Source organism: Coregonus clupeaformis, chromosome 23 (assembly GCF_020615455.1).
Source record: "Coregonus clupeaformis isolate EN_2021a chromosome 23, ASM2061545v1, whole genome shotgun sequence".
NCBI classification, from domain to species: Eukaryota; Metazoa; Chordata; class Actinopteri; order Salmoniformes; family Salmonidae; genus Coregonus; species Coregonus clupeaformis.
In genome coordinates, this window is record NC_059214.1 from 39,241,267 (window position 1) to 39,256,598 (window position 15,332).

At 42.6% G+C, this 15,332-nt stretch overlaps 2 protein-coding genes across 2 annotated transcripts in view; one reads left to right on the top strand and one right to left on the bottom strand.

Annotated features, from left to right (window-relative positions):
• Positions 1–1,575, bottom strand: part of LOC121536977 (pre-mRNA-splicing factor CWC22 homolog) — a 185,479-nt gene extending 183,904 nt beyond the window's left edge. Inside the window, exon 1 of the mRNA XM_041844674.2 lies at positions 1,555–1,575. The gene's annotated coding sequence lies outside the window, so the exon portion shown is untranslated. The remainder of the gene's footprint in view (positions 1–1,554) is intronic.
• LOC121536978 (ubiquitin-conjugating enzyme E2 E3) overlaps positions 1,561–15,332 on the top strand; it is a 36,496-nt gene continuing 22,724 nt past the window's right edge. Inside the window, exons 1-3 of the mRNA XM_041844675.2 lie at positions 1,561–1,723; positions 2,941–3,160; positions 4,670–4,720. Coding sequence (XP_041700609.1) covers positions 2,952–3,160; positions 4,670–4,720 — 260 coding nt within the window. The 5' untranslated portion in view covers positions 1,561–1,723; positions 2,941–2,951. The remainder of the gene's footprint in view (positions 1,724–2,940; positions 3,161–4,669; positions 4,721–15,332) is intronic.

Below are 15,332 nucleotides of genomic sequence, written 5' to 3' on the forward strand. Positions count from 1 at the left end.
ACTTTCATCACATCAATTGGAAAGCAGGAATCCATGCAGCTCTGTTTCCTTTCCTTTCCCTGCTGTCAGTGTGCTGTCACAGACGATAAGGCCCAGACGATAAGGCCCAGACGATAAGGCCCAGACGATAAGGCCCAGCTCTCCTCTCTCCTCTCCTCTCTCAGTGGAAAGAGACATGGGGAGCTCTAGCCACACAGCCAAACTAAACGATCTATCCATTCTGATTTCACCTCCAGATTCTGTGAAGGAGCCATCAAAATGTGTTGTTGCTGATTCTGAATCCTACACTGATAAATGGTGGTATTTTGTCTACAATCTTTTTATTACTATGGTATGACATGAACTTAGCAAATCATTTACTGATAATATTTTTTCCCCCCTCTAGCAATCAACTATGTGTTTATCTGCCGGGTGTCAAAAGTTGTAGCTATTCCTCCTGTTTGCACATGTATCCTGTGGGAGCTGTTGAAGTTGCAACAGTTTCACGTCTTTTCCCTCTGAGTAAATGGCTAACATCTGTACATTCCAACCTGCCACGACAGTTTATGACTTATTTTTGACTCCTGTGTTCTTCATATTAACACCCTGTCAAGCTGTCATGGCATTCCTTTGAATGTGTGTAGTGCAGAGAGGTAGGCCTATTCATAAGCAATTTCCAATGTTTGAGGGTGTTGGCTATTCTTTCATTGCCTGGCTGTCTCGACTCACGTGGAAGCCAGAGGACTTCAAGTTAGGTGTCAGCCAGACTAATTCTTTCATGCTTCTGCCGTCAACCTTGAAATATCTCATACTACACCTGGGTAACCTGGGCTTGGAGACAGAGCCCATTCAAGACCCAGCAATAGTTTACTATATCACACAGTTAACACAGGTGCTTTATTTGCCTTTGAACTAATGAATCAAATACTTAATGGATGGATGAATGAATGAAAGAATGAGTACAGCACTAATAAAGTGCTGTGAAAAGTAATCAATAGAACTGCACCTACTGTAAGCCTATTCAAATAAGATCAGTTCAATTCAATTATTCAATTATGATAAACATTTAAAATGAATTAAATGAAGATATTATAGGATATTAATTATTAACCTAGCATGTAAAATATATACATGTTCCGTTATAGAAAAACAAATGCAGAAGGTAATACATATGTAATAAATTCAGAATATTTGGCAATCTTAAACTTTTTCCCAAAGGGATACATTATAGCTTTGTCTATATACAATGGATCCGTTCTCGTTCCGTGCACAGCTGCAGTCAAGGCAACCATCACAGCAAACTTCCACAAGGCAACATTGTATCCAACTGTAGTGACACATAACAAGCGTTGTTCAAACCTGTATTCTGTATTCCCCTCCGCTGTTTTGAAGCCCCCAAAACAACAAAATAATACTCCTACATATGCTCCTTCACTCGAATGAATATCAGAGGACTGCAAGTAGTGACAGCCAGTTAATTTCCCGCTGTTTGCTCCATGACCATCGTTTCGAAGTGAGAGTGAAAGAGATCCCCCTGACTCAATCGCAATGGACCCAAAGAAACGATTGACTCACTCGCTATCCAGCGCCGCCTGTCACTTCCAAGCCAGTACTGCAGTGCCTCCTTTCCTTCCGATTCTCCAATGTTCACAGCTTGGCCGGAGCTCGTCGTCTTCCAGGCTACATTTCCACCGGATTTTTAACACTCCTACCCGGCCTAGATCAGGACGAGACCACCCTAAAGGTAAAGAACAAGCTCCAAGGATCCGGGAGAGTCTAGGTTAGGCGGAGAAAGATCGTCCTTTCTTGTTTTTTTCAACGCTGTCGTGTTAGAGGGAGCTTGCTCGGAACTGACTTCATGCATCAGTTGACTTGGTACACCATGCTGATACTGGAGTCTCCCACCATAACAAACCTATCCGTTCTACAAAGGACTCTAAGATCGGATTCGAAACATTTACCGTTCCTTAGAATGCGTCAATTGACTTCTAGTCAAAATGATCCTATTTGTCGGGTATAGACGTATAATAATGCTCTCCTAAAGTGAGAGAAACATGCTATGTTTTATTTAGCTCGCCTGCCTGCCTTGCGAGCCCCCCTTGCTGCAAATAGGTGCAATTATGCTTTCCTTGCAGCTCTTCACTCGTATGCTCCAAACCAATATTTGTGTGCTGGTGGCTATGCTGTAGGCTAGGAGTGCTAGGAGTGTTCTTCTATTGCTTGGCTTTTGACAGCTAAAGCATTCGGGAAACTAACCCCAAAAAGAAGGTATAGTACCCTAGTCATTAGTCAAAAGGATTGAATCCAAGCCTGCTTTTATTACCGACCACAAGGCTACAAATGAACTGCGATAATGAAACAATATTTGCACGCGTGTTATTGTTCTATAAGGGGATTATTATAAGCCAATTGGATCGAGCTAATGGAATGATTTGGTGACCCGTATTTAACCATATAGCTTGCTATAGGCGTGTGGTGTGACCATTATGGATTATGGAATCATCATGAACATCGTTTGTCCTTCAAAAATACAGGGATTTAAATAAAGTACTCTAATGGATATTATGTATAAATAGTTTATAGCTTTTGTTTATAAACAACTTTTGATGAATACTCAGTAATGTTCAACATCCAACCATCAAACCGACAGACAGGACATAGGCCTGAATAGGACTACTCATGTAGGTTACAAACCACAGACCAACCCACAAAGGGGTCTACCAGTCCAGTGAATTATGTAATGTTGAAGAGGTAACCTACATGTCTGATGATGAGCAACACCTATCTCTCTTGGCTGAATATCAATAATCACAGCTGCAACAACATCTGCATGCCATGCGTAGATTCAATGCAGTTATCGATTAGCTGTAGCCTATGACCATGTTATTATCCAAAGTTATGAAATAGGTATCCCAGTTATTGAACCAGTTGATCACTTTTCCCTTCTTTCTTTCTTCATAGGGAGAATCAAAATGTCCAGTGAAAGACAAGGGCGGTCAGATGATGAGAGTCCGAGCACCAGCAGTGGTAGTTCTGATGCGGACCAGAGAGACCCGGCGGTGCCGGAGCCCGAGGAGGCAGAGGAGAGAAAACAGCAGCCCACCACACCTCCTCAGCAACAGAAGAAACCTACCAAATTATCCAGCAAGACTACCGCCAAGTTGTCCACTAGTGCTAAGAGGTAATGCCTTCATGATCATAATCACTGTCTTCTTCCAATTTGGAAAAATTCATAATTACTGTAGCCTACATCCTTCTGCTAAACTGAGTAGCCTAATGTAAGAATTATGGTTAATTTATAATGCTTTAATCCTTTGAGTCACAAATCCTATTATGATAGGATACATTTATTTTAATCTATTATTCATGTGCCAAATAAGATTATTAAAAACTACAGCCATTGTACTACATTATCATATGTAGTAAAGGCTTTATTATTAAGTTGTTTGATCAAGGTTTTGTGAAGTATTGATAGTGACCTATTCTCCCTGTCATGTCACAATATTTAATGTTGTGTGAGAGGAAGATAGTCACTTTAACATACATACATGTTTAGCAGTTTTCAATCTTATCAGAACTTGGAATTATCTACACAATAGCCCATAAAGCGGCAATCAGCAGTTGAAACAATAACCAAGCGTCATCCCCGCCCCTGTTTCGTTCAAAAGCTGAGGAATGGGGCTGGAGAAATGCAACCACTCTCAAATTCATGGATAGAGCTATGGATGCACACGGACTGACCATCCATTATATTAAAATGATAGTTTCAACCATGTTTTGAGGCCATATAGTGTTTGTTTACATTTAATTTGTTTACAAACAATGGAGTTATATTCTTCAAGAATCAATGGGTACATATCATTAATTTATAAGTCCTAAAATGGATGTAGCAACTGCAGATTGCCCCTTTAATATATGTATCAAACACTCCCCTTTTTCTCCCTTACACACTGTTAATAATGCTTTAGTAACAGCACCCTACGCAGCTCTCTCTGGTTTAAAGCCCTTGTCAAATATACCCGAGGTCCGAGGTCCTCCCTCTCCCTCTCTGCCTCATTTGCATATAAGCTGTAAAAGAAAATCTTTTGTGCTAAAAGTGACTGGAACGGGTGGATGAGTGGCGGGGTTGGAGGTGAGGGGAGCTAGCTTTGTGCTGGGGGTGAGAGTGTTGTTTTGGGTTGAACGGATAGGAAGAAACGAAGGAGAGAAAGTTTTGCTGTTCTGGGCTTCGGGTTCTGCCTGGGAGAACAAAGAGGAAGCAGCCATGTTAGCTGAGCAGAGAGAGAGAGAGTGAGAGAGAGAGAGAGAGAGAGAGAGAGAGAGAGAGAGGAGAGAGAGGAGAGCGAGAGAGAGAGAGAGAGAGAGAGAGAGAGAGAGAGAGAGAGAGAGAGGGAGCCGTGATGTTAGAGCTGTATTGGTAGAGGGCAGTGTAAGTCCCTAGTCTACATGGCTACTCTGGTCTAGTGCTGTGAAAATCTCTTCTCCTCTCTCATTTCTCTCTCTCTCTCTCTGATAGCGAGGTCCACAATAGAAACAAGTCTGTTGACTTTGCTGTGTTTTTATCCTTGATGATTTTTTGATGTGTGTTTTGTTCATCCCTAAAGGGCTGCTTTAGTCAAGTGGTGTTGAGTCTCTTCTGTCACAGCTCTCTTCTCATAGCTTCAACACATTTCTCATTTCTTTTCCACAGAATCCAGAAGGAGCTTGCTGAGATCACTCTAGATCCACCACCTAACTGCAGGTATGGCAAAGATTTCATATTCATTTTTATTCTCAGTTTATGCTCTTTTTGTTGATGAGGCTGAAGGCTGCCAGTTATGTGTTCTTCTGCCACACAAAACTGTTGCAGATTTTTATTTTAACTTGTTGTATTACTTGTCATATTAAAGTGTTTTAATGGGACATTCATATTATTTCAATGCCTGGCTTCAAAGCAGAGACAAAGAGGAAGGTCTGATGTGATGGTTTTTGATGTGTTAAATAATTGATGTTTAGCTATGGTTTTTGCACTGTCATGTTTTTAATAATGCAACGGATGCCGCATTTATGCAGACTGTCTTTGATTCCATCCTACATGCTGTTGAACTCTGTCCATTTAGATTCCATCTGTTGTAAGGAGGTTGACATAGATATGTGTTTATAACAGAGTTGACATAGATATGCCTTTATAACGGAGTTTACATAGATACAGTATGTGTTTATAACGGAGTTGACATAGATATGTTTTTATAAAGCAGATGGGATGCTGCAAATTCAGTGTAATTATGTTTAGTTAAAGAATGTATGATTTTATGTTTTTGGACGACCACTGAAGAATTTTGCTTCATACTTTTTAGCTGTTAATTAGCTGTTAAACAAGTCTTTTGGAGAGAGAAAATAATGTCTGTATAGATTGTTGAATGCCATTTTGTCATCCTTGAGTCTTCTGAAATTCAATTGCAGTCATGCAATTCGATAAACTTACAATACTTTGCTTACTGGGGTGTGCAAATGTTCTTTATCCAAACCACTGTTGCACAGATACCGACAGTTGTGTTTTCATCGTTTTTTTTTATTGCGTATTAAATGTCTTCAACCAAGGAGAAATTACAGACAGAGTTTGAGTTATGCCTCTGAATTTGAGTTTCATTCTGTCATTAAGTCTATTAGCTCTAAAGACTTTGACCCCGGCCCGGGGATTTCCTTCTAGGATTTATTCATGAAGCAGCACTATGACAATTGGTCTTTGTTTTGTTCTCTAGACCCAGGACTTAAAGGGGGGCTCTGGCATTCTTTAGACTAGCCCCTTCACCCCTCTATTGGGCTGCTACCATTAATTATTTCCTGTTAAACAAACCTCACCGTGCCCACTGACTCTTTGAAAGACCCTCTCTTATATAGAGATGATTCACGTTACACCAATATTACACTGTCATGTATTTTATGTTTAAGTGGACCCCAGGAAGAGTAGCTGCTGCATATGCAACAACTAAAGTGGATCCTAATAAACTAAACTAAACACTAACCTCCAAATTGAATGCCTTTGACTCCACATTTGTGGTTTTAGAATAGAATCAGTTAGTGTGTGGTGTCATAAGGGTTGATGTAGTGCCTGCTACCTTTAGTCAAGAGTCATTCATCAGAAACGCCTTTGGACAAACATTCTGGGGTGTAATTAGTCCAAAACGTTTTGCAACGGAAACGGTTTACTCCATACGTGAAAAGTTTTGCAACTGAAACTAAAATTCAGGTAGGTCCCTCCCTATATTGTTCCGTTTGCTTCCGTTTGCTTCCGTTTGTTTCTGTTTGGTTCCTAGTGAATACACCCCTGTTTTCTAAAATGCTGATGTTGCATGTATGCATTGTTTAAGTTAACCTTCGCTATGCAAGACTGCCTCACTGAGATGCAGATCAGATCACTGTGTCTCTGTGAAGAGGTGGTCGTGGATCATGGACCACAGATCAGCATGATGTGGGCAAATGTTTGTGGGTGAATGTGTGCTCCTCCTCCTCTGCCTGTTGTGGTTATGCGGTAGTGGTGAGCTCCAGCCCACACCATGTTTCTTCTGAATTGAAACGGGGATCGATATCCTGCCCTGGCACGACTAGGGCATTCCTGAGACAACCTTTGATAATGGTAATTGGCAATGCAGGGCCTTTCATGGTCTTATTCTCCACTCTGCGCTGTGCACTCTGAGTAGCAGTGCTGATCTAGGATCAGTTTTGCCTTTTAGATCATAACAGTGATTAAATGGACGGGGGGGACCTGATCCTAGATCAGTACCGCTGTCATGGTGTGTGGGTGCATGGCTCATTAATCCCTTTTCAGTCAGTAGGACAGTCAGTCTCTCTGGTTGTGTTTCAAATAACACCCCAGTGGCCAGTGCATTTACCTGGAGGCTGTCTGGGACACACATCTCCAGTGGCCAGTGCATTTACCTGGAGGCTGTCTGGGACACACATCCCCAGTGGCCACACATCCCCAGTGGCCAGTGCATTTACCTGGAGGCTGTCTGGGACACACATCCCCAGTGGCCACACATCCCCAGTGGCCAGTGCATTTACCTGGAGGCTGTCTGGGACACACATCCCCAGTGGCCACACATCTCCAGTGGCCAGTGCAGTTACCTGGAGGCTGTCTGGACCACACATCTCTAGTGGCCAGTGCAGTTACCTGGAGGCTGTCTGGGACACACATCCCCAGTGGCCACACATCTCCAGTGGCCAGTGCATTTACCTGGAGGCTGTCTGGGACATTACAGTGGTTTGATGGTAATGCATCACATTTTGGCTCCCTGCCTTGATAGTGCCTTGGCCCACAACCTGGCTCTAATTTCAGTTGGTTTAGATAGCGTAGTTCATTGTTGTTGGTTTTGGTTGCAGTATCAACTATCAAATGTTTTCCTTGTTCTCTCACCTTAGGCCCTTGTGTACTCCAAATTGACACAGTACACACACACACACACACACACACACACACACACACACACACACACACACACACACACACACACACACACACAGACACACACACTACTTACTACACTAATCCATGCAATTTGATGCTAAGAATTACAGACTTAATGGACCTGAATGCCATTCTTAAACAGATTCATTAAAACATTACCTCTGTGCTGCTGGTCCACATTGGCCAGTGACCCAGTGTAGTGATGTTCCCTCTAGGAAAAATACACCTATTCTAGTCTATTCATATTCAGTAACATGATCGATGAGGGTTTTTATGTTTATGCTGATGCTATTGGATGGTAATGCAGAGAAACACTGCTATTGATTAAACACCACGCCACCATGCAGACCTGTCAGACCACACATAAACACACATGTTTATGAGCAAAGGACATATATGAGGATTTATACTCCTTTAGAAAAGGAAAAACATCTAAATGATTACATGACAAAAATGAAATAAAGCTACTATAAAGCACATCGACTGTATAGTGTATAGTGTATAGTATATAGTATATAGTGTATAGTGTATAGTATATAGTGTATAGTGTATAGTATGCATAGTGTATAGTGTATAGTATATAGTGTATAGTGTATAGTATATAGTATATAGTGTATAGTGTATTTTTTTATTTTTTATTTTTATTTTTTATTTCATCTTTATTTAACCAGGTAAGCCAGTTGAGAACAAGTTCTCATTTACAACTGCGACCTGGCCAAGATAAAGCAAAGCAGTGCGATAAAAACAACAACACAGAGTTACATATGGGGTAAAACAAAACAAAGTCAAAAATACAACAGAAATAAATATATATACAGTGTGTGCAAATGTAGCAAGTTATGGAGGTAAGGCAATAAATAGGCTATAGTGCAAAATAATTACAATTAGTATTAACACTAGAATGATAAGTGTGCAAGAGATGATGAGCAAATAGAGATACTGGGGTACAAATGAGCAAAATATATAACAATATAGGGATGAGGTAGTTGGGCGGGCTAATTTCAGATGGGCTGTGTACAGGTGCAGTGATCGGTAAGGTGCTCTGACAACTGATGCTTAAAGTTAGTGAGGGAGATAAGTGTCTCCAGCTTCAGAGATTTTTGCAATTTGTTCCAGTCATTGGCAGCAGAGAACTGGAAGGAATGGCGGCCAAAGGAGGTGTTGGCTTTGGGGATGACCAGTGAGATATACCTGCTGGAGCGCATACTACGGGTGGGTGTTGCTATGGTGACCAATGAGCTAAGATAAGGCGGGGATTTGCCTAGCAGTGATTTATAGATGGCCTGGAGCCAGTGGGTTTGGCGACGAATATGTAGTGAGGACCAGCCAACAAGAGCGTACAGGTCACAGTGGTGGGTAGTATATGGGGCTTTGGAGACAAAACGGATGGCACTGTGATAGACTACATCCAATTTGCTGAGTAGAGTGTTGGAGGCTATTTTGTAAATGACATCGCCGAAGTCAAGGATCGGTAGGATAGTCAGTTTTACGAGGGCATGTTTGGCAGCATGAGTGAAGGAGGCTTTGTTGCAAAATAGGAAACCGATTCTAGATTTAACTTTGGATTGGAGATTCTTAATGTGAGTCTGGAAGGAGAGTTTACAGTCTAACCAGACACCTAGATATTTGTAGTTGTCCACATACTCTAGGTCAGACCCGTCGAGAGTAGTGATTCTAGTCGGGTGGGCGGGTGCAAGCAACGTTCGGTTGAAGAGCATGCATTTAGTTTTACTAGTGTTTAAGAGCAGTTGGAGGCTACTGAAGGAGTGTTGTATGGCATTGAAGCTCGTTTGGAGGTTTGTTAACACAGTGTCCAATGAAGGGCCAGATGTATACAAAATGGTGTCGTCTGCGTAGAGGTGGATCTGAGAGTCACCAGCAGCAAGAGCGACGTCATTGATATACACAGAGAAAAGAGTCGGCCCAAGAATTGAACCCTGTGGCACCCCCATAGAGACTGCCATAGGTCCAGACAACAGGCCCTCCGATTTGACACATTGAACTCTATCAGAGAAGTAGTTGGTGAACCAGGCGAGGCAGTCATTTGAGAAACCAAGGCTATTTAGTCTGCCAATAAGAATGCGGTGGTTGACAGAGTCGAAAGCCTTGGCCAGGTCAATGAAAACGGCTGCACAGTACTGTCTATTATCGATCGCGGTTATAATATCGTTTAGGACCTTGAGCGTGGCTGAAGTGCACCCATGACCAGCTCGGAAACCGGATTGCAAAGCGGAGAAGGTACGGTGGTATTCGAAATGGTCGGTGATCTGTTTGTTAACTTGGCTTTCAAATACTTTTGAAGGGCAGGATGGATATAGGTCTGTAACAGTTTGGATCTAGAGTGTCACCCCCTTTGAAGAGGGGGATGACCGCGGCAGCTTTCCAATCTCTGGGGATCTCAGACGTTACGAAAGAGAGGTTGAACAGGCTAGTAATAGGGTTTGCGACAATTTCGGCGGCTAGTTTTAGAAAGAAAGGGTCCAGATTGTCTAGCCCAGATGATTTGTAGGGGTCCAGATTTTGCAGCTCTTTCAGAACATCAGCTGTCTGGATTTGTGTGAAGGAGAAGCAGGGGGGGCATGGGCAAGTTGCAGCGGAGGGTGCAGAGCTGGTGGCCGGGGTAGTGGTAGCCAGGTGGAAAGCATGGCCAGCAGTAGCAAAATGCTTGTTGAAATTCTCGATTATTGTAGATTTATCGGTGGTGATAGTGTTTCCTAGCCTCAGTGCAGTGGGCAGCTGGGAGGAAGTGCTCTTATTTTCAATGGACTTTACAGTGTCCCAAAACTTTTTGGAGTTAGTGCTACAGGATGCAAATTTCTGTTTGAAAAAGTTAGCCTTTGCTTTCCTAACTGCTTGTGTATATTGGTTCCTTACTTCCCTGAAAAGTTGCATATCGCGGGGGCTATTTGATGCTAATGCAGTACGCCACAGGATGTTTTTGTGCTGGTCAAGGGCAGTCAAGTCTGAGGAGAACCAGGGGCTATATCTGTTCTTAGTTCTGTTCCTGAGTGGCAGTGCTAACTGTGCCACTAGAGATCCTGGTTCGAATCCAGGCTCTGTCGCAGCCGGCCGCGACCGGGAGACTCATGGGCGGCGCACAATTGGTCCAGGGTAGGGGAGGGAATGGCCGGCAGGGATGTAGCTCAGTTGATAGAGCATGGCGTTTGCAACGCCAGGGTTGTGGGTTCGATTCCCACGTGGGGCCAGTATAAAAAAAAATATATATATATGTGTTCACTAACTGTAAGTCGCTCTGGATAAGAGCGTCTGCTAAATGACTAAAATGTATTTTTTGAATGGGGCATGTTTATTTAAGATTGAGAGGAAATTACTTTTAAAGAACAACCAGGCATCCTCTACTGACGGAATGAGATCTATATCCATCCAGGATACCTGGGCCAGGTCAATTAGGAAGGCCTGCTCGCTGAAGTGTTTTTGGGAGCGTTTGACAGTGATGAGGGGTGGTCGTTTGACCGCGGACCCGTTACGGACGCAGGCAATAAGGCAGTGATCGCTGAGATCCTGGTTGAAGACAGCGGAGGTGTATTTAGAGGGTAAGTTAATCAGGATGATATCTATGAGGGTACCCATGTTTACGGATTTAGGGTTGTACCTGGTAGGTTCGTTGATAATTTGTGTGAGATTGAGGGCATCTAGTTTAGATTGTAGGATGGCCGGGGTGTTAAGCATATCCCAATTTAGGTCACCAAGCAGTACGAACTCTGAGGATAGATGGGGGGGCAATCAATTCACATATGGTGTCCAGGGCACAGCTGGGGGCTGAGGGGGGTCTGTAGCAAGCGGCAACAGTGAGAGATTTATTTCTGGAAAGGTGGACTTTTAGAAGTAGAAGCTCAAACTGTTTGGGCACAGACCTGGATAGTATGATAGAGCTCTGCAGGCTATCTCTACAGTAGATTGCAACTCCACCCCCTTTGGCAGTTCTATCTAGACGGAAAATGTTATAGTTGGGGATGGAAATTTCAGAATTTTTGGTGGCCTTCCTAAGCCAGGATTCAGACACTGCTAGAACATCAGGGTTGGCGGAGTGTGCTAACGCAGTGAATAACTCAAACTTAGGAAGGAGGCTTTTGATATTTACGTGCAGAAAACCAAGGCTTTTACGGTTACAGAAGTCAACAAATGATAGTTCCTGGGGAGTAGGAGTGATACTGGGGGCTGCAGGGCCTGGGTTAGCCTCTACATCACCAGAGGAACAGAGGAGGACTAGAATAAGGATACGACTAAAGGCTTTAAGAACTGGTCTTCTAGTGCGTTGGGTACATAGAATAAAGGGGGCAGTTCTCCAGGCGTTGTAGAAAAGATTCAGGGCATTATGTACAGAAAAGGATATGGAAGGATATGAGTACAGTTGAGGTAACCCTAAGCGTTGGGTAACAATGAAAGAGATAGCATCACTGGAGGCACCGATTGAGCCGGTCTCGGCGTGTATGGGGGTATAGTGTAAAGTATATAGTATATAGTATATAGTATATAGTGTATAGTATATAGTATATAGCGTATAGTGTATAGTGTATAGTGTATAGTTTATAGTATATAGTGTATAGTATATAGTATATAGTGTATAGTATATAGTGTATAGTGTATAGTGTATAGTATATAGTATATAGTGTATAGTATATAGTGTATAGTGTATAGTGTATAGTATATAGTTTATAGTGTATAGTATATAGTATATAGTGTATAGTGTATAGTATATAGTATGTATACTGTCTAGTCTCCTCTGTTTGTAATGTACGTTGACATCCGATCCTTCCTGTGCCTGTCTTCCTGGCCTTGGTTTACAACGTGTGCTCTGCTCACTTCTTCTTTGAAATGACAAAGTGCTAATAGCCGTGGAATTTCCAGTGAGAGTGAACACATTGTAGCAGAGGAATGTGACTCAATGTGACTTCCCTTGTTAAATAAAGGATACATAATAATAGAAAATAGTTAGATACAATTGTGTGGTTAACTTTAAATTAATGTATACATTGGAGCCATTCTTCTTGTTTGCTTGTATTGTGTATTGATGATTTATTCTGCATGGTAGGGTAGATTTCAACGTCTGTCCGTCCCTAGAGCAATTCTTATTAGAACACAGCGGGTGGAATCAATCCTTTTCATCATCTGGTTTCCAGAGGGATACTGTTGAAGAATAATTTAGGAAAATTATGAAAAAGGCCTTCTCCATCTTATTCATCCATGTTCCATGTATTTATTCATACAATCTCATTTGTATATAATTGGTAGATTAGTTCAGTAATTGGTGATTTTTTTCTGCATTTAATCGAGTTCAGAAACAGATCAGGGAAAGAAGCAATGTTAGTGTGTATCACTATAGAACAGGGTCAACCAGAGAACCTCTACACATACTGTACCCCTCAGCTGTATCCTATTTATATTGTCATTATTACACCTAAAGTAAGCAGTGCATGTAGAATGGGCTATGAAGAAATAGAATGCTGATTTCTCTGCCCTGTTCATCCAAGCTGATCTACCTTGAATAAACTTTTAAAGAAAGCTCTACACTCTTAGAAAAAAATGTGCTATCTTCGGCTGTCCCCATAGGAAAACCCTTTTTGGTTCCAGGTAGAACCCTTTTGGGTTCCATGTAGAACCCTTTCTACATGGAACCCAAAAGGGTTCTAACTGGAATCAAAAAGGGTTCTCCTAGGGGGCCAGCCAAAGAATCCTTTTGAACCCTTTTATCTAATAGTGTAGGCTGGAACGTGTTATTAAGGTTTGATGCGCAAATCTGATATGAATCAGAGTTAGTTGGTAATCGCCTGCGGCAGTCCGTCAGTTACTGCCTGGTCTGTGTCAGCTGTGGTAGGCGTCTTGGACATTCTATCCTGCATTACTGTGGGGTCACACAGTGTAAGACTGTCCCCATTGCCACATACACATAGGCCAAAGGGTCACCCCCTCTATACCCCTTCAATCCCCCCTCCCCGCTTCACTCCCCCCTTTCTCCCTCACCCCCTCACTCCCAGGACGGTGAGAAGGTTGTTCTGTCCTGTCATAGCACGCAGGTTAGCGTTTTTCTTGTTCTGGAAGCATCTCTGCAGAGTGATCACTAGTTGGCACAGACACAAATTCATAAAATCTGATTTTAAACCTAACCTTAACTCTGACCTTAACCACACTGCTAACCCTAATGCCTGACCCTAACTTAAATTTAGACCCAAAAGCACATTTTAGTTTTCATGAATTTTTTACAATATAGCCAATTTTGACTTTGCAGCTGGCCTATCTAAGAGTTCTGCCCCCAGGACAAGACTCATGACAATAAACGTCAACCTGCACTCTATACCTGTCATGCTTTGTGTGGCTTTATGTGTTCAATTTCCGCAGGGATTGTGTTGTTCGTTTATTATTATCTGTCAGTACCTTCAGTTCCTTCCTAAGGTAAATCTGCTGTCCACTCCAGTCCCTTTGTAAGGTAAAACTGCTGTCCACTCCCTTCCTAAAGTAAAACTGCTGTCCACTCCAGTCCCGGCTCTTCCTTCCTCTCTGTAGTCTTTCTACCTTCTCTGTGCTGGCTGACTTTCAATCACACATTTACTCCTGAGATGACAGTAATAGTACATTATCTGGCTGGACCTGCCCTGGCTGGCTGCTGTCAGAGTCCCACTGGGGTTTGCTGTGGCACAAATTACCCAGCAGACACACACACACCCTTTCTGCCCCCGGTGCCCCATCAGTCTGCCCTCTGCCCTTCCCACACGTCTCTATAGGAAGTTTTCCAGTTTCCCCACCTCCCCCCATTAATTATCACATGCTTGATGTTTTATTGAAATGTGTTATGTTGTGTTTGTTGCCTCTGTCTGAGGCCTCTGTTCTCAGTGATTAATTCAGCATATTAGCATCACCTGTGTGAGGCCTTGCTTTGCCTCTAATGAATCATTTGTAAATTAATTACACTTAGCTTGTCCCACAGGAGGACGAGAGTGTTTTAGATTACAGTCTGACCTTCTGGCGAATGTCCTGTAGTCTGGGCCTGACTGTGACTGGACACTGGACAGGACTACAAGCTGCATCCCTCAAACATGCCCTCGTAAAACGGACTATCCTACCGATCCTTGACTTCGGCGATGTCATTTACAAAATAGCCTCCAACACTCTACTCAGCAAATTGGATGTAGTCTATCACAGTGCCATCCGTTTTGTCACCAAAGCCCCATATACTACCCACCACTGTGACCTGTACGCTCTTGTTGGCTGGTCCTCACTACATATTCGTCGCCAAACCCACTGGCTCCAGGCCATCTATAAATCACTGCTAGGCAAATCTCTGCCTTATCTTAGCTCATTGGTCACCATAGCAACACCCACCCGTAGTATGCGCTCCAGCAGGTATATCTCACTGGTCATCCCCAAAGCCAACACCTCCTTTGGCTGCCATTCCTTCCAGTTTTCTGCTGCCAATGACTGGAACGAACTGCAAAAATCTCTGAACCTGGAGACTCTTATCTCCCTCACTAACTTTAAGCATCAGTTGTCAGATCACCTTACCGATCACTGCACCTGTACACAGCCCTTCTGAAATTAGCCCACTCAACTACCTCATCCCCATATTGTTATTTATTTTGCTCATTTGCACCCCAGTATCTCTATTTGCACATCATCTCTTGCACATTATCATTCCAGTGTTAATACTAATTGTAATTATTTTGCACTATGGCCTATTTATTGCTACATTTGCACACACTGTATATATATTTTCTGTGGTATTTTAGACTTTATGTTTTGTTTTACCCCATATGTAACTCTGTGTTGTTGTTTTAATCACACTGCTTTGCTTTATCTTGGCCAGGTCGCAGTTGTAAATGAGAACTTGTTCTCAACTGGCTTACCTGGTTAAATAAAGGTGAAATAATACAAATCCCTATTATCCACACTT